Below are 19908 nucleotides of genomic sequence, written 5' to 3'. Positions count from 1 at the left end.
TGGTTGCAGATTGCCTAGGAGCAGGAAGTTAAATAGTTGCAGTGGGGGAGATAATCCTGGAAAAGAACATGTAAAAATTCATCTCAAAGATTTTTAAAATTCTGTTAATGCCTCAAAGCACTAAAACCCAGATTCCCTGTGCTCTGTATTATTCAGTGAACAGCCAGGTCCAGTGAATTGACAGAAATGATGGGCTGGTGGGAAAAAAATTAATCCCAGGAAGCAGTTAACCATCAATTGGTTGGGAAAGAGAAGAGCAGCTCAGTTAGGAATGAGTCACTGATGAGTCCTGCTTTGAAATCACTTGCCAGTGATTTCCAACACACAAGTGCTCTTGAACACACACACTCAAGAAGCCAGCAAGCCCACCATCCTTCCCCAACACCTGGAAAGCAGCACCTGCCAAGATTCGCAGTCTAATGGGAGGTGAAATGGCAAGCTGAAACATGGGTGGAGGGAATGGCCGGGGTGTTTGGCTTGCAGGTTGTAAGGAGAACTGGAAATGACGTGACAAGGTGGACTTGTTTTCACTGTGGGTTAACTTTAAAGAACACAAGGCACCCAATAAGGACATGCCACTGAAGACAGGTTGAGCCATGACCCAGTGACAAAAAAGGGAAAGATGGCATCATCATGTTCAGGAAATATGTGCAAGCACACATGAAAGAAAGCAGGAAGGGGTGAGAGTGAATGAGGCAAAAGATGCCCACCACTAGCATGAGCAACCATCGAGGCTGGCACCCCAAACTCACCAAAATTGTCTGAGGAAGTAGATCTTACCTGGAGGGAGGTACTGGCAATGCCCAGAAGAATTAACTAACACATTGGTGTGGAATGTGGCATCAAATCGCTCATCAGCACTAGAAACACAAAAAGGATTTCATGAGTCAACACAGCCAGCCAGTGGATCTCCCGTGCCCTTAGGCCCGTCATGACTGCAGCTGGAATAGCTCTGACAGATGCTACTCTTTGTGCTTGGAACATGATGACGCCATTCACAGCTGGTTTGGGAGATCTCAGAGCAGAGGTTGGTAGAAGCCAATGTCCACCACCACCCCCTCATTTCATATGAACTCTGATTTTCATATGTACATAAAACAAAGTTCTTAGCAGAAGTTAATCCTGAAGACAATGTCATAGGACATGAGCATATGAGAAATTTCTATCTATCTGTAGGGTGGAAGCTCTCTGCCACTGACAGCCCCATGCAGGCATGGATTTTGATTCACTGTACTCAAAGCTCCAGTTCCAGTCTCCTGAATGCACCCAATGCTTGGCTGATGCTTATTCTATACATCATGAATGACTAAAGCTATAAGCTCAGGAAGTTGCTGGGCACAGGCAGAGCCCAGAGACATTCTGAGCTCCATGATTAGCAATGACCATAAGGTGGGCAGGTGAAAAGAGAAGAATTAGGTACANTGTTCAGAACCTCCTGCAGATAGGAGTTACCAAATTCTATAAAGGGAATGGGAGGAAGACACAAAACAGGAAGAAAGAACAATTAAAGCCAACAGCCCTTATTATTCACGTCTTTAATTTTCTGTATTCTGATGCTTTGCTGACCCTGGATGAACTATGTCCCCCTTACAGTCCCAGGTTAGCCAGTTCCCAGAGATAGCACACAACTTGCTCACCAGTGCATGTCTCAAATGCAAACCACCCCAGCCACCTCCTATATCAGGGTTTCATATTCCAGGCCTCCTTCCCTCTGCCCTATTAACCCAAGGGCCAGGTACCACACAGCTAGGGACAGCTTGTATCACCCAGAGCCCACTGAAATTATTCACACTGGACAATCTTAACTCTGCTCACCCTGCCTCACCAGTTCCATTCCAAGGAAACCACAATAAAGGCTCTTGCCCGTGTTTCCCCTTCACTCCCTCTGCTTCCTGACCCACCCCGGTGCTTTCCTGTATGGGTTTGCATGGTGTGCTCTGCCTCTGGTTTCTAGGGAACTGTGAGTAAAAACTGCTTCCTTCATGACAGCTACTTCTGTGTCTGAATCTCTTAGCATACCTCATTAAAACAAATCCTGGATATCCTTAAATAAAAAGAAACAGAACTCCCTCAAGAAAATATAGGCAGCCATCAGGATGTTAGCACCATGAAGTTAAGATCCTCTCTTTTAGCAACTGGGGGACCTGTAGTAAGGCCTACATACTTCTGCAGAGCCTGAGACAGCCTTTTCTTAACCTGAGGTCCTCTGAAAGGGAAACTGAGTCATGAGATATTTGAGGACAGCACTCAGCATGAGAGATACAATTTTTTTTTATTTTTTAAAAAATGTTTTATTTGTTTTTGAGAGAGAGATAGAGACAGTGTGAGCAGGGGAGGGTCAGAGAGAGAGGAAGACACAGAATCAGAAGACAGTCTCCAGGCTCTGAGCTAGCCGTCAGCACAGAGCCCAATGTGGGGCTCTAACCCATGAACTGTGAGATCATGACCTGAACTGAAGTCGGACGGTCAACCGACTGAGCCACCCAGGCACTCTGAGAGACACAATTAAAGACACAAAAGATCCAAGGAGAAGTCAATGAAAGGAACAAAAAAATTGCTCCTTAAAAAAGTAATAGCCTCACAGAAATTCAAGAGGATACTGCATTAGTAAAACAGAACAATATGAAAATTAAATTTTGACTTACAAACTAAATGCTTATAGATGGGTGTGAGGTCTGCCTGATAAAAATCACAAAGGTGAAATGTGGAACAGAGATGATGATGGCCTCCAGAGTACAAGGCCAGGAGAACTCACTCAACAGATGCTGGAGAAACAGTAGGGGTAATGGGTGGGAGGGAAGAGCCAAAGGAATCACACAGAGAAATTCTAGAGCTGAAAGAAACCAGTCAAGCATGAAGGCAAAGAGAGGCACTTTGAAGAATGGAAAAGCCTTACAGAGCTTATGTCCCACACGTATTTCCTTGGTGTTAGACTTGAGGATGAGCTCTAGGAAAATAAGGGTGAATACTGAAAAAGAAGAAATAAACTTCTGGACTAAAACTGGGTATCGGGGCACCTGGGTGACTGAGTCAGTTAAGTGTCCGACTCTGGATTTCAGCTCAGGGCCTGGTCTCATTCCTCAAGATTGAGCACCTGCATGAGGCTGTATGCTGACAAAGTGGAGCCTGCTTGGGATTCTCTCACTCCCTTTCTCTGCCCGTCACCTGCTCCTGTGCATGAGCTCTCTCTCTCTCTCTCAAAATAAATAAATAAACATTTAAATAACTAAATAAATAAATTAGGGTGCCTGGGTGGCTTAGTTGGTTGGCTGTATGACTTCAGCTCAGGTCATGATCTCATGGTTCGGGTGTTCAGGCTCTGCATTGGGCTCTGTGCTGACAGCTCAAAGCCTGGACCCTGTTTCAGATACTGTGTCTCCCTCTCTCTCTGCTCCTTCCCTGCTCATTCTCTCTCTCTCTCTCTCAAAAATAAACATTTATTGTTTTTAAATAAAAATTTATAAATACATACATACATACATAAAACTAGGGATCAAGAAAATGGATTTCCATGATGAGCTGTGCAGTGAGCCTGGAAAAAGCAGGGATGGGGTGTTTTTCCACATTACAGCAAGATATGAGGTGTCTGAGGAGACTGAGGTAGATTCAGAGCAATGTATGGAAGAAATAAGTTGGAAAACACCACAGATTCCATAAAAGATACATTTTAAAAAATTACTGTAATAAGAAAAAGAAATGTCAACCAGAAACTTTGGGGAAAAAACTACAAAAAAAAGTCAGAGTTTGAATATGAAACAAAAATGTGATGATGTGGAGAGGAAGAAGGAAGAAAGAGACTAAGCCACTGCAAAAGGATAATCCTTTGAGATGAAGGACACTCCCACCTCCTTAATTCTGAGCACACACAGGGAGGAGGAGGGGGTAGTATCAAATATTCTTTGCTTAACTATGGTTTGTACCCAACTGTCTCAATGAATCACATGATAAACAGACACTGGATACAAAATAGCTGAAAATGTGGACCTTCACAAAATAACTCTAGATCGTACCATGATTTTCCAACTGGGTTATCTGGAACTGTGAAATTCTGTGGATATGTTTTGGAGTTTCTGTAAATGTTGATTCCAACATCTCATTTCCCTGTATTATAAAATGCTAATAAAAGTCCAAACACACTCAAATGACTTTTACAAAATTTTAACTTTTCAGACTAGACTACCAGTGGATTAATACAGGTGGCCCATTTAACTCCTTTTTTGGTGGAAGTTTAAGCTAAAAGTTATCTTGCCATGACTGTGCTGTATTTATAGACCTCTTGTGAATGAGTTACCCAGTAAGATTTCAGTTTTGCACTGCTCTTTTTAAAACTTCACATTTGAGGCTACACTTCCAGCTCAAAACAAGCACATGTTCCCACCTATGTAGCTACAACTGAAAGCATCATGTGATGTATCACAGAGGACACATAGTTTTGCTTATTTTAAGCTTGGGTGTCTTCTTGTCTGATTGTTATATTTATAACAAAGACTGTGAGCATCTGTGTTAGCTCAGTAACTCAATTTTGGAGGGAAAAATAAATAATCCCTCCAAGCTCTTCCTCCATACATTTGGATCAATTTAACTGAAGACTCTTGAGATCACAAGACAACTGAGTAAAATCAAGATAAAAATCTGTTTCCATTAGCAACAGTTCACCTGTGTGACTCACTAATTTCTAAATATAGTTCAACCAAAACAGAATATTGAGACAAACAGAATTGTAACTCTGTCATCATTATCAAAATTCAAATCTTCATATTCATTTTGGCAGTTTTAGAGTTCTTTTCCATTTTATATATAAATGATATAAAAGTAAACTCCTGTAATAACTGTATGCTAATACCACTTTATGTGGTTTGGCCATGAACAGTGGAGATGAAGTTTGTTTGAAAAAGGGCCCTAATGCTAAAACCTGAGTCTGGAAACAGCTCTTCAAGGCAGGGGATGAAGTCCCTGTGAAACAAGAGTAGCCGAAACCACTGCAGTAACATGGAAGGTGACAGTATCAGTGCTGTTTGGCTCCTGGCCCAACACTATGTGCATTCACTAATGTACAACAGGGGCCAGCAAATAGTGACCATGAGGCCATGCAATAACACAGCCTTGCAGCCAGCACACACTGATAACCATGGGGGTCGAGATGGATCCAGAGACTCAGTTCATTCCTCTTCCTGCTCTGTTGTGCATGTGAACCTTTCTGCATTAAACAGTTTGAATATATATACTGTTTATGTACTTAAAACATGATGTACTCACAGAGTTCTTGACAACTTAGGCCCCTGGTCCCTTCAGTCCCTTTGAGGGCTCCTCTCTCCAGCTGCCTGGATCCTTGTCTAGCCAGCGAAGGACAGACAGGCTCCCACCCCCGCCATTAATGGGGCAACAAGGTCAATGGGCCTTAGTCACTTAAAAGTGACCATAGAGAGGAGGGACACTTAGCCCAGTTATTCAAGGCCCAGGCCTTATGTCCTTAGTGGGGTGGTCAGGAAGAAAGGGCATCTGGATAGGCTCTAAACATGGGCAGAACTCCAGGAGGTGGAAAGGAAGTTGCTACATCCCCCACAGAAGGCACAATCTGATCACATACCTGGAGGTTAACTATATAGAGGGAAGCTCCATGAAGGTGTGGTTTGCCTGGACCCTGGGGTGAGTGAGGTGTTGCCCCAACACCTTCTCTTAGCACTTGCCTCAGCAATAAGGCTAGCATTGAGTCTTGAGAGCAAACCGTGGGTGGCCATGACTGCAGGATCCATGAGTCAATGCTTATGGAATTAATTACAAGCTGTGCTTTCAGAAGCCTGTGAAGGCACGGGCAGGCAGAGGTGAACTCTGGTGGTCTAGGGTTAGATTTCTTCCTGTTTTCCATTCCTCAGGGCTTCCTCTGTGCCTGGCTACACCTCTGGCTCCTGGCCTGGGAAGCAGAGCCTCTGAATTCAGCTCAGTGCAGCTTCCTGCTCAGCCTGCCTTGCAGCAGTGACCCCCACTGAGGAGCATGAAGGAGCTCAGACCCAAGTCAGGGAAAAGAAAATGACCATGCCACTCACAGAATCCTCTGTTCCTGGAGTCTGGCTGTCAGTGCCCTGAGAGAGAAGAACAGGGTGACCAGCCATCAAGAAACCCCAGAAAGTCCAACTTCCAACAGGCCATATGCTCACTAAACTATGACTGCATAAGGTAATGTTGAAGGACTAGGGGAAAAAAATCCAGGGTCACCCTGCTGTACCAAAGAGGGTAGGCACTAGGTATGTGGGCTCATGAGGACTCTAATGAATAAGGATTCATGTGCAACCCATCCTGTACCCTTTGAGCTCACATTGTCCTTGAAAGAAGGATGGAAAAGCAGAAGAGATGAAAAATGATCTCAACTCTTCTTACCACAAAAAGAAATAATGATTGTGTGATGTGATAGAAATATTAGATAATGCTACAGTGGTAATTAAATTGCAATATATATTCGTATCAATACATTACACACAATAAACTTACATAAGGTTATAGGTCAATTATATCTCAATAAAAGTGTTTAAAAATAAAATAAAAATATTGGAAGGAAAAAAGTAAAGGGGGAGAGAGAGCCAATCTATCTCAAAAGACAGTGGATCTAAGGTATCATTTATTTTACATCTCTCTTTTTAAAAAGCTATAAATTACATGTTAAGACATCTCTGATATAAAGTATGTCTAGATTTCAGGGGGAAAATTGCCTATTTAGAAAAGATGGATTTTGTTTCAAAAGACAATAATAAGAGACTCTTATACAGAGAACAAACTGAGAGTTGATGGGGGGTTGGGAGAGAGGGGAAAATGGGTGATGGGCATTGAGGAGGGCACTTGTTGGTATGAGCACATACCAACATGTTGGGTGTTGTATGTTAGCAATAGATCATGGGAATCAACCGCCAAAACTAGGAGCACACTGTATACACTGTATGTTAGTCAACTTGACAATAAATTGTATTTTTAAAAAAGAGTAAAAAGTCCTCTTTCTGGATACTTTGATTAAGTTCTGTATTTTACTCTAAAATGTTAAAGGTCTACTACCAGGAATGTGGCCAGTCATAGTCTGTGAACAAAAAGTCCTGAGTAGAACTGAAATATTATGGCCATTTCTACCTGTCAGAGATCTCAGGAGGCAGATATCTGGGCATCAGCTGGAAGCTTCCAGAGGAATGCATTCAATCCTTTCTTTATCCACCAATTTACATGTTAAGTGGCATATAATATGGATATTATAATAATTGAATGTAACATTGGATGGATTATAACAATGTTATAAATAAGAAAATGTTATCACAGCATGTATCAGGTTTCTGAGCTCTCTATTTTGTTCCTTGAATTATCTGACTATCCTTGACCTAGTACAAGATCATCTTAATTACTACAACATAATGAAAATGTTGGTATTTGGCAGAGTAAGTCCCCCAACTTTGTTCTTTTGTTTAAACATTGTATTACTGGGGCGCCTGGGTAGCTCACTCTGTTAAGTATCTGACTTCAGCTCAGGTCATGATCACATGGTTCTTGGGTTTAAGCCCCACATCAGGCTCTGAGCTGCCTGCTTGGGATTCTCTCTCCCTTTCCTCTCTCTGCCCCTCTACAACTAACTAACTAACTAACTAACTAACTAACTAACTAACTAACTCTCTCTTCCTCCCTCCCTCCCTCCTTCTCTATCTCCCCCCCACCAAAATAAAATTTTAAAAAGTTTAAATGTTGCATTACCTACCCTTTACTCATCATTGTAAATTATAGGACCTACTTGTCTACTCTCACAAAGACCTTGTTGGGATTTCAGTTGCAATCACATTAAATTTATAAAATCATTTGGGAAAACTGGGCATCTTTGCAATATCCAGTTTTCCCAAAAATAAATATGATATAACTCATTTATTTTGGTCTTTCTTTTTTTTAAAAAAAAAATTTTAAATGTTTTTTTTAAATCTATTTTTAGGAGAGAGAGAGAGAGAGACAGCGTAAGCAGGGGAGGGTCAGAGAGAGAGGGAGTCACAGACTGAAACAGGCTCCAGGCTCTGAGCTGGCAGTCAGCACAGAGCCCGACGCAGGGCTCGAACCCATGAACCGCGAGATCATGACCCAAGCGAAAGTCGGACGCTTAACCGACTAAGCCACCCAGGTGCCCCTATTTTGGTCTTTCTTATATTTATTTTTATTGGTACTTTTTAACACTTGCAGATATTAGAAATAAAATTTGTTAAATTATATTTTCTAATTGTCACAAGGGTAAAGAAATACATTCAATATTTTTACACTTGTCTTATATCCAATATATTTTATCTAGCTAGTTTCCAAAAGTTTTTTTTTAATATAAAGAAATCACATAGTGTATGCCTTTCTAATACTTAATATTTTATTCCTTTATTTTCATTACTACTTAAATTCATACCATTGTTAAGATATGTGATGACAATGGTTATCCTTATTTGTTCCACATATAGAAGCTTCTAATATTTGAGCATTAAATGGGTAAAGACCTTACATCAAGTAAAATTAAGTTTTATTCTATTTCAGGGTGCCTGGTGGCTCAGTTGGTTAAGTGTCTGACTTTTGATCTCGGCTCAGGTGATGATTTCAGAGTTCATGGGTTTGGTCTCCATGCTGATACTGAGGAATCTGCTTTGGATTCTCTCTCTCTCCCTCCTTCTCAGCCCCTACCCCACTTGCAGATGTGTGCTGTATCTCTCCAAATAAATAAGTATACTTAATTTTTTTTACATTTATTTATTATTGGAAAGAGTGAGACAGAGCACAAACAGGGGAGGGGCAGAGAGAGAAGGAGGCACAGAATCTGAAGCAGGCTCCAGGCTCTGAGCTGTCAGCACAGAGCTGGATGCAGAGCTCAAACCCACAAACGGAACCGTGAGATCATGACCTGAGCTGAAGTCGGACACTCAACCAACTGAGCCACCCAGGTGCCCCTAAATAAGTACACTTAAAACAAAAGTTTTATTCTATTTCATAAGTGGATATTAAACACTGCCAGCTGACTTTTCTGTACTTACCAAGATGATCACATGATATTTCACCATTCTGTAAATAGGATGAGTTATATAAATAGATTTTTCTAAAGTTAAACAAAACTTATATTTCTAATAGAAAACTAAATTTGATAGGATTTATTTTTAATTATTGCTAGATTTATGAGCTAATATTTTAGTTAAGATTTATACATGTATGTTCATAAGTGACATTATACACTAGGTGGAATTTGCCAATAAAACCCACCTTTCCCCTTCTTTTTCAAAACATTAATCAAGAAAATGAAACTGCAGGCTTCAGATGGGGAGATAATGTTTGAAAAAGACATGCTTGATAAAGGCTATTATCTAAAATATACAAAGAACTCTTGAAACTCAACAATAAGGTGGAAAAAACAATCTCATTAAAAAATGAGCCAAAACCTAAACAGACACCTCACTAAAGGTATACAGACGTCAGATAAGCATAAGAAAAGATTCTCTACATCATGTCATTAGGGAAATGCAAATTAAAATGAGAAACATTTCTTAAATAGCCAAAATCCAGAACACTGACAACACCAAATGCTGACAAAGATATGGAGCAACAAAAACTCTGATTCATTGCTGGTGGGAATACAAAATGGTACAGCCATTTGGGATGATAGTTTGGCAGTTTAAAAAAAAAAACAAAACTAAATATACTCTTCCCATACAATTCAATAATCCAACTCCTTGGTATTTACCCAAAGGCACTGAAAACTTATGTATGTAGCACACAAAAATCTGCATACGGATGTTTATAGTAGCTTTATCCATCTTTCCCAAAATTTGGAAGGAACCACACTGTACTTCAGTAGGTGGCTGGATAAATCAACTGTAATATATCCAAACAATGGGAAATTATTCAGCAATAAAAAGAAATGAAGTAACAAATCATGAATAGATATGGAGGAATTGTAAATGCTTATTACTAGGCTAATCTGAAAAGGCTACATATGTAGGATTTGAACTCTAGGACATTCCAGAATAGGCAAAACTGCCAGGGGTTGTGGTGATGGAGGGATAAATAGGTGGTGTAGAAAATGTTTAGGGTAGTGAAACTACTCTGTATGATATAACAATGGTGGATATATGTTATTATACATTTGTACAAGCCCAGAGAATGTATACGGAGAATGAACCTTAATATAAACTATGGACTTAAGTGATAATGATGTGTTAATGCAGGTTCATCAGTTGTATCAAATATACCACTCTGATGTGGGATGCTGATAATGGAGGAGGCTATGAATATGTAGGGGCAGAGGATATAGGGGAAATCTCTGTATTTTCCATTCAATTATGCTGTGAACCTAAATTTGCTCTAAAAATAAAGTCTAATTATTTTTTTAATGTTTTTATTTATTTCTAGGAGAGAGAGAGAGAGAGAGAGAGACAGTGTGAGCAGGGGAGGGTCAGAGAGAGAGAGGGAGTCACAGACCGAAACAGGCTCCAGGCTCTGAGCTGGCAGTCAGCACAGAGCCCGACGCGGGGCTCGAACCCATGAACTGCGAGATCATGACCTAAGCGAAAGTCAGACGCTTAAGGGACTAAGCCAGCCAGGCGCCCCAAAGTCTAATTATTTTGAAATGTTGATTTAGTTTTGACAGAGAGAGAGCATAAGCAGGGAGGAGCAGAAAGAGAAAGGGAAACAGAATCTGAAATAAGCTCCAGGCAGAGACTGACACAGGGCTCCAAGCCACAAACTGTGAAATCATGACTTGAGCTGCTTAACCTACTGAGCCACCTAAGTACCCCAATAAAGTCTAATTTTAAGAAATATATATCAGTTCAATTTTCTTATCTATTTTTTTCTATTTTGTCTAGAACCAGCTTATGTTTTTTCTAGAAAAAGCTAATTCTGGCTAAACTTCCAAATTTATTGGCATAAAATTGTCTATATTAATCTCACTTGTTTGAAAATGCCTGTCGGAGGTTATAAACCCTTTACATATCTAATAAACATTTGTTTGTATCTTTATTTTATTTTCAGATAATTACTCTGAGGTGTGTTCATTTTATTAGTTATTAATTATCTTTATTTTAATTTTTTTTTATTTTAGAGAGAGTGAGCATGAGCAGGTAAGGGGGACAGAAGGAGAGAGAATCGTAAGCAAATTTTGCACTCAACATGGAGCACAACTTGGGGCTTGACCTACCGCCCTAGGATCATGACCTGAGCTGAAATCAAGGGTCAGACACTCAACTGACTGAGCCACCCAGGAATCCCTATTAATTCTTTTTAAAACCAGGTCATTATTCTTTTTATTTGATTTTTTTCATTTGCATTTTTTTCTTTCATAGTTATTGTCAAGTTGGTTTCCATATAACATCCAGTGCTCATCCCAACAAGTGCCCTCCTCCATACCCATCTCCTCCCTTCCCTTCTCCCCCACCCCTTTCAGCCCTCAGTTTGTTCTCAGTATTCAAGAGTCTCTCATGGTTTGCCTCCCTCTCTCTCCCCCACTATTTTCCCCCTTCTCCTCCCCCTTGGTCTTCTGTTAAGTTTCTCCTAATCCTCCTATACGTGCAAACATAAGGTATCTCTCCTTCTCTGTCTGACTTATTTTGCTCAGCATAACCCCCTCAAGTTCCATCCACATTGCTACACATGGCCAGATTTCATTCTTTCTCATTGCCATGTAGTTTTCCATTGTATAGATAAACCACATCTTCTTCATCCATTTGTCAGTTGATGGACATTTAGGCTCTTTCCATGATTTGGTTATTGTTGAAATTGCTGCTATGAACATTAGGGTACATGTGTCCCTAGGTATCAGCACTCCTATGTCCTAGCAGTGCTATTGCTGGGTCATAGGAGGAGTTCTATTGTTAATTTTTTGAGGAACCTCCACATTGTTTTCCAGAGAGGCTGCACCAGTTTACATTCTCACCAACATTTCTCCACATCCGCGCCAGCATCTATAGTCTCCTGATTTGTTCATTTTAGCCACTCTGACTGGCATGAGGTGATATCTCAGTGTGGTTTTGATCTGCATTTCCCTGATGATGAGGGATGTAAAACCAGGTTATTACTTCTTGATTTCTGTTTTTCTTATTTAATGTATTTCTACTTTTTTGTTCCTTTTTTTACTTAATATCAGTATTTTTCTAACTTCTTGAGATTGGTGATTAACTCACAAAATTTCCTTTTAAAACCTTTTCTAATGTAAATATTTAGGGCTACATATTCCTCCTACATACACACAGAATCAAAGACACTTAGACACACACATACACTCTTACACTAAAGATATTTAGTTCTCCAGATATTTATTTTTAGTGTAACAGGGATCAATCTATTCCTGTATCTGTGTCTATGCATTTCTCTATAACTATCATATTTATATATTGGATAAGTCTTATTAACTGTGTAGTTCAAAACTTAGATATCCTTATGTTTTTCTGTCCTTAAACTATAAATTACCTAAAGAAGTACATCAAAATCTTCCACCATAATTATGGATTTGTCTGCCAATTGTCTTCATTTGCTTCAAAGATATTTTGTATTTAGTGCACACATAGACATGAGATTTGTTATATATATATTTTTTAATGTTTATTTTGAGTGTGTGTGTGTGAGTGGGAGGAGGGGAAAAGAGAAAGGAGAGAGATAATCTGAATCAGGCTCTGCACGGTCAGCACAGAGCCTGACATGGGGCTCAATCCCATGGACCATAAGCCAAAATCCAGAGTCAGATACTCAACCAACTAAGCCACCCAGGCACCCCATGATTTGTTATATATTCTTAGAAACCGTTTCTTTTTTATCATTGACTTTACCTTTAATTTTAATTGTATCTTTTTCTTACAGTGTGTGTTGTGTTTTGTGTTTTCTGGATTTTGGGCTTGTTTTGTTTGTTGCTGTTGCTTTCCTATTGTAAATACAGCCATTCTCATTCCTGGTTCCTGTTTGTCAGGTGTATCTTTTCATTTTTTACTTTTTATTTTTTATTCTAATTAGTGTGTTTATTTTTGTCTCATGTACTTAAATTTTTTAGTTCCAACCAAACAGCCAATAGCTGGAATTTTTAAAAGTATATATAGTTGGAAAATCTTGGTACTTTTACCTAGCTGCCTAATCCATTAACTTTTATCTTCTCTGTTGCTAATGCTTGGCTTTATTTCTACAGTTTAATGTTATGCTTTCAATTTCTCTCTCATTTGATTGTACTTTTCCCTCATTTCTTTGGGTTTCTCATTTTTTTCCCCCACTTGCTCCCTACTTGCCTGAAGTTCACTATATTATTCTTACACTTCTGATGGTTTTTATATTTTTAATGTGTATCTTACTCAAAAATGGCAAGTCTGTGTCCTGCCAGGGCAACTTAAGTACAACTGGGTGTTTTACCTGCACTTGCTATCCAAGTACTGCCTTCCATATTATTATTTTCCAGCATTTTAATCTCCTTGCTTTTAATACCTCCAAGTTCATCATTATTTTATATAGTCTAATTGGTTTGTATTTACCTAGCTTTTTAACCAATTGCTTTGCTTACCATTCTGTCTCAAGCCTTGTTCCTAAATGTTTACTCTGGTAGTTTCCTTAATAGTATTTCTGGCAGTTTTTCACTACATGAGAAAGTCTTTTTGTCTTTGTTTTGTCTGATTTTGCCCCATTTGTAAAAAATGATTTGGTTGGGGAAAGACTTCTAGGTTGATATTTTCTTTCAGTATTTAGACAATATTCTCTCTCTCTCTCTTTCTCTCTCTCTCTCTCTCTCAATGGCTTCTACTGTGACCTCCAAAAGGTCTGCAGTCTAATTGTTATATCTTTATTAGTAAACTGCCCTTTTTTCTTTCATTGTTCCCAGGATCTCCTTAGCTTTGGGTGTTTTGTAGCTTTTAGCAATGGTATGTCTAGGGGCTCATTTCTTACTATTACCTTTCCTTAGACTTGTTGGATGTCCTGAATCTGAGGATTTATGTTTTTCATCAATATTATTAAATTTTCAGCCATTCTTTTGGAACATGGCTTATGTTGAAAAAAAGTGTTTCAATGGAAAACTACATCCTTGCTAACAGACAGTTCTGAGTTAGCCTATCATTGTGTTTGAGCTATTTAGCAGTTCTTTGTAAGCTCTAAGCAATTGATAGATGTATAAATCATATGCTGTCTGGTAGTGATTTAACTGATGGTGATTTGACTTTCTGTGCCTTGCAGATAAACAAGTTCTGTGGCCATCTACAATTTATCTCAATATCCCCCTCCTCCATATAAATCTGTCCGGATTTAATTTCTCCTTTGAACTGGTTCTAATATCTGCCAGTTATATGAGTAAAATAAATTCTTTAATACGTGTTCATTTTTTTTATATCTGTATACAAGTCAAAATTTTACCTTTTTTCTGAATATTTTCGGAATAATCTTGTGACACTTCTTCTACATTCTCGATTTCCTTCTATTGTACTAGCAAACGTGTGGAAACACTAATCCTACATATGAGAGGAACCCATACTCCATGTCTTGCAGGATTAAGTACATGGTGTCTTTTGGGTGGATTCATGCTTGCATATCTGCTTTTGCATGACCTCAGACACACTGTGCTTTATTATGATTAGGATTATTTATTCCTATTTTATCCTATTTGCAAAATAGGAATAATAATAGTACCTTTCTCATGAGATTGTTAATATATGTAAGACATTTGGACCAGGACCTGGCACACAAAAGCATCACAGAAATGTTAGATATTTTTGCAATTATTCACTATTCTCTTCATATTTTCCATCTATTTAGCTTGCTAAAATTCATTCATGAAATAGCCTCTTCTTTGACTGTGTCTCATGATAACCAATGCTTCCACAAGTTTTTAATTTTGATGGTTAAATTTCTCACTTCTGTTAATTTTGCTTGACTTTTTAAAGCTGCCGTTTAAATGGTACATTCCTATTTTCTTGTGTTTTCAATTCTTTTTTTTTTTTTTTACAAATAGTTTATTGTCAAATTGGTTTCCATATAATACCCAGTGCTCATCCCCACAAGTGCCCTCCATGCCCATCACCCCCTCTCCCCCCCACACCCATCAGTCCTTAGTTTGTTCTCAGCATTCAAGAGTCTTTCATGGTTTTCAATTCTTAATCATGTTTAATTCTTTTAAAATTATTTGTTAGTTTCTATTATCTAAAGTTTAGATCTAAATCTGCTATTTGCTGTGTTTTCAATTTATTCCAAGTGAGCTGTTTTATAATTTTAATTTTCAACTCATCTTTAGCAGGGTTTTTGTTTTTCTGTATGTATATATTTTTTATTTGAGTTCTATCTTATTTTCTCTGCTGTTTCATTCCTTATAGAGTCTTTGTATCACTTTCTGTAAGAATAAGAGCTCAAGTTGGTGTTGATACAGCAACAGCATTGGCAGGAAAGGAGGGCAGGGACTGAGAGCTCGTTTTTTTTAAATTGCCAAATACTGTTGCATTGTTTTTTTTTAACTGTTTGTTTGTTTGTTTATATAGTTTATTGTCAAGTTAGTAAGAGATGAAATTGTCTCAATGAGCATTTCTAAGCAAAGAAGCCAGTCTGGAAAAACTACATATTGTACGATTCCCATTGTTTATTACATTCTGCAGAAGGCAAACTGTAGGGACAAAAACAAGGTCCACGGTTGCCAGGGACTGGGGGGCAGGTAGAGAGATGAATTATGAAGCACAAAAGATATTTAGGGTAGTAAGATGATTTTGCTTGATACTGGAATGGTGGATATATCACACATTACATATTTCAAAACACAACACTTTAAAACACAAAGAATGAAACTTAATGCAAATTATGGACTTTAGTTAATAATAAATCAGTAGTGATTTACTAAGTATAACAAATGGGCCACATGAGTATAAGACGCTAGTTAAAAGAAGTTGTATGAGGAAGAGTGGGTCATATGGAATTCTCTGTATTATCTGCTCAATTTTTCTGCAAGTCTACAACTGTTCTTAAAAAGACAGTCTGCTATTTCTTTTCAAAAAGCCTCCCAAATGTGATTAAGGGTAAGATAAATGACTTAATAATGTAAAATGTTCCTTAGTTGTCAAGTACAATTGTTGGATTAATGTGTGAATTTGTGATTACTTGTAAAACTATGAACTGGAAAGTAGAAAAATGGACATTAAAAATTCCTGAAAAATTAGGGGCCTCTGGGTGGCACAGCTGGTTAAGAATCTGACTTTGGTTCAGGTTATGATCTCATGGTCCGTGAGTTCGAGTCCCTCATCGGTCTCTGGGCTGACAGCTTGAGGCCTGGAGCCTGCTTCGGATTCTGTCTCTTCCTCTCTCTCTGCCTCTCTCTGGCTCATGCTCTGTCTCTGTTTCTCAAAAATAAATAAACATTAAAAAAACGAATTCCTGAAAAAAAAAAAAAGGAATGGAGGGCAGGGAAGTGAGGGGACAGTGGGAGGAAAGAACAGAGTCCTGTGGTTTTCCTGTCACAGCTGTACAGCCCTTGCTCATGGACATTTACCTCCTTGTCCTGCCTTGTACTATTTGTCAGGCTGCAGAAAACACATGGCTCAAACACAGATTTACCACCTGTGGAGCTTAATAGGGCACATTGAAGCTGCCTGATGGGACAGACTGGAATGAACTTTCAGCCTCTTAGCCCCAGAAGGCAGCTTCCCCCAGCACAGTCTAAAACACGCAAGCTTCTTATCTTCCTGCACGGAAAGGTAAATGCTTTCTTAGTACAGCTTCTCACCAACAGCAGCATTTCCACGGCATGCCATCTTTCTCAGTTCCACCCCACCTCTCATGGGGCAAGCAAGAGGAAGCACATGTATACTCCTGCTTCTGTGGGTGATTAGTTTTCTGACACAGAACAGTTCATTGAACTCTCCAGGGCCCCATGTGGGAAAGAGAGAGATGATCTCCATTTCCCAAGGTCTGCTTGTAGCCTGGGCATTCCTTCTAACAGTGTTTTAGGTAGCCTATATAAATTGATGTGAAGAAGTCAATGAAATAAGAAGTAATTTTTCATTCCTGAACTATGTAACCCATGATGCCCTTTCTGGCTCTAGATCTATGAAACAAAGAGAAAATTGGAAAAGTTAATCACCCCTGTCAGTGGAAGACAAAGTGTTCTGCCATTGGTTTGACTATGTATTAAAAGACTATAAATCATATGCAGAAATCCACATGTGTGTGTGTGCAGGGTGACTAGAAAACAAAATGGTATTTCTTCAGATTGAAGATAGTAAGGAAATTTATCGACATTAATCTGAACGAATATGATGCCCAAATAAACTAAGCATATGCTTTCAAAAACTACCACTTGTTATTATATTATTTAAAAAAAGATAAAAACATTATTTTTGTCTTCAAGAAGTCAATCTAAAGATTTCCTGCCCATAATGATACTATTTCCACCAAAAAACTGAAGCAGAAAGGTTTATAATGAATTATAAAAACCAAACTTGGTTTACAGTAAGTGGAATATAATAGTGGAGGTCTAATTTCTTTTCCTTTTCCTTTGTTTTCCCCTTTTCTTTCCTTTATTTTTTTTTTGAAAGTGTGAAAAGTTTAGGCCAAAGAGGTAAAATAAAAACAGCTGTTGGGAATGAAGGGAACCTAATTTTCTTTACAAGTAAACAAGCTGGTATAACATGCTTGGAAACAAATTTCACAAATATAATAAGAGTATATAATAGCCTCAAAAATTTTATGTTTGGTCTAGAAAGTTACCTAAGATTAAAACAATTATAGTCACAAATGAGTCTATTATCATTTTGATAGAATAAAAATTAGAGCTCAGACTTTCAGTTATAGAAACACATAGTTTTAACTATTTTCTATGGCCTGTTTTTGTCCCCTTCCACCCCCTACCAATCCAAATATTGAATCCCTAACCCCCAATGTGACTATTTGAAGATAGGCTTAAAGGTTGAAAGGACGTAATTAAGCTTAAATGGAGTCATAAAGATGAGGCTCTAATCCAATAGGACTGGTAACCTTATAATAAGAAAAAAATCTATCTTTCCATCTTCCTTCCCCCCAATCCCCCTAATTATATGCCATATGAGGACACAGTGAGAAGGCCGCAATCTACAAGCCAGGAAGAAAGCTATCAACAGGAACTGAATTGGCTGTCTCTGTGATCTTGGACTTCCAGCCTCCAGAATTGTGAGAAATAAAAGTCTCCATTTTTATGTACCCATTAAGATCACTTTGAATGCTTCTTGGGAGCAACACTGTACATAAATAAACAAGAAATAAAGTTTAATGGCTTGAGGATTCAGCCTAAAAGATCTACTTTGATACAAAAAAGAAAAACAACAACAACAACAACTAAACATCACAGCCAATGTATCGTACTTTGTTATGGCAGCTCAAGTTAACTAACCCACTATTCCTTCCATTAATTATGACTGAAAACTCTGAATATAATAAATAAATATAAGGAGACATGAAAAGTGCAGAGAAGAAGACAGAAGGAATGACATGAGGCCCCTGTGTGTTCTATTTGCCTCCTATATTCCAAACTGTACTTGAGAAGCACAAATGGGCATAGACCAAAACCAAACCAAACCAAACCAAATCAAAAAAGCCCTGAGAAAAGCCTTCTCGGTGTAGCCTAGTGATCAGAAGGGCAGCCAGTTAGACAGAAATCTTTTAGACAATATTCATGTCTCAGCTAAACACCAAAGAAGAAAATCACGTTTCACTACCAACCCCATCAACAACAGCCAAGTGAGGACTCTAGACTTCCAACCAAATTGTATATGCCAAGAAAATATTATCCAAAAAAGCAAGAACAACTACATTATCATCAGATAAAATACACATTAGAGGAAAGATAATTACAGAGCACAGATATAAATTTACACATTGATAAAGTTTCAATCCACCAAAAAGACACAGTAATCATACATTCTTTCCCACAAACAAGCTGCAGAATATGTGAAGCAAAGCCATATGGAAGTGAAAAAAAGGAACAGACAAATCCACAGTTAACAGCTGGAGACTTCAACACTCCTCCCTCAACAACCAATGAGAGGACAAATAGAAAATCTGCAAGGATACAAAAAAAACTTAACACACCCTCAACCAATAGGACCTAATGGACAGAAAATTCTTTCCCCAACAACAGCAAAAACACATTGTTTTCAAGACCTTATGGGACATATAATAAGGCTATATCCTGAGCTGAAAGACAAATCTCAAAACCATTTATTAGAATTGAAACTATGCAGAGTGTGATATGTGCCCACAAGAAAATCAAATTAGAAACAAATAACAGGAAGTTAACAGGAAAGTCTCAAAACACTGGGAATCAAAACAAATTTCTAAATAATCTCTGAGTCAAAGAGGAAGTCTAGAGGGAATTCAAGACAACACTGATTTGAATGAAAACAAAAAATGCATATCAAAATCTGTAAATAAGGTGCCAACAGGGAAATTTATGATAGCAAATGCTTACATTAGAAAAAGTCTCAAGTCTATAATCTATGAGATCATGCCCCAAGGAGCTAGAAAAAGAAGAGAAAAATAAATCTATAGTAAGTAGATGGAAGGAAATAATAAAGATAGGAACAAAAGTCAATGAAAGTGAGAAGAGAGAAACAATAGGGAAAATCAATGAAACAAAAATCTACCTCTTTGAAAAGATCAATAAAATTGACAAACCAGTATTAGGAATGAATCTGAGTATAGCACTACTTGCCCTATATATATCAAAAGAATGATACGGAAATGCTATAAACAACTCTTTATACATAAATTTGACTTATAGATGAAATACACAAATTCCCTGGAAAGCACAAACTGCTGAAATTTAACCAAGAGGAAACAAATAAGGTGGATAGTCCTAAAATGTTAAAACAAATTAAATTAATAAATGCTAAAAATCTTTAATGAGTTCTCTAGATCCTGATAATTTTACTAGAGAATTTTATCATACAATTA

At 38.2% G+C, this 19908-nt stretch overlaps 1 protein-coding gene across 4 annotated transcripts in view; it reads right to left on the bottom strand.

The window, feature by feature from the left end:
• Window positions 1-19908, bottom strand: part of CHRNA7 (cholinergic receptor nicotinic alpha 7 subunit) — a 68133-nt gene that overhangs the window by 18464 nt on the left and 29761 nt on the right. For all 4 annotated transcript variants that reach the window (XM_077762409.1, XM_077762412.1, XM_077762410.1 and 1 more), the window contains exon 3: window positions 781-860. In XM_077762409.1, the coding sequence (XP_077618535.1) occupies window positions 781-860 (80 nt within the window). The remainder of the gene's footprint in view (window positions 1-780; window positions 861-19908) is intronic.

This window comes from Crocuta crocuta, unplaced genomic scaffold, assembly GCF_008692635.1.
Source record: "Crocuta crocuta isolate KB4526 unplaced genomic scaffold, BGI_CrCroc_1.0 scaffold93, whole genome shotgun sequence".
NCBI classification, from domain to species: Eukaryota; Metazoa; Chordata; class Mammalia; order Carnivora; family Hyaenidae; genus Crocuta; species Crocuta crocuta.
This window is presented reverse-complemented; position numbering and strand designations above follow the sequence as displayed.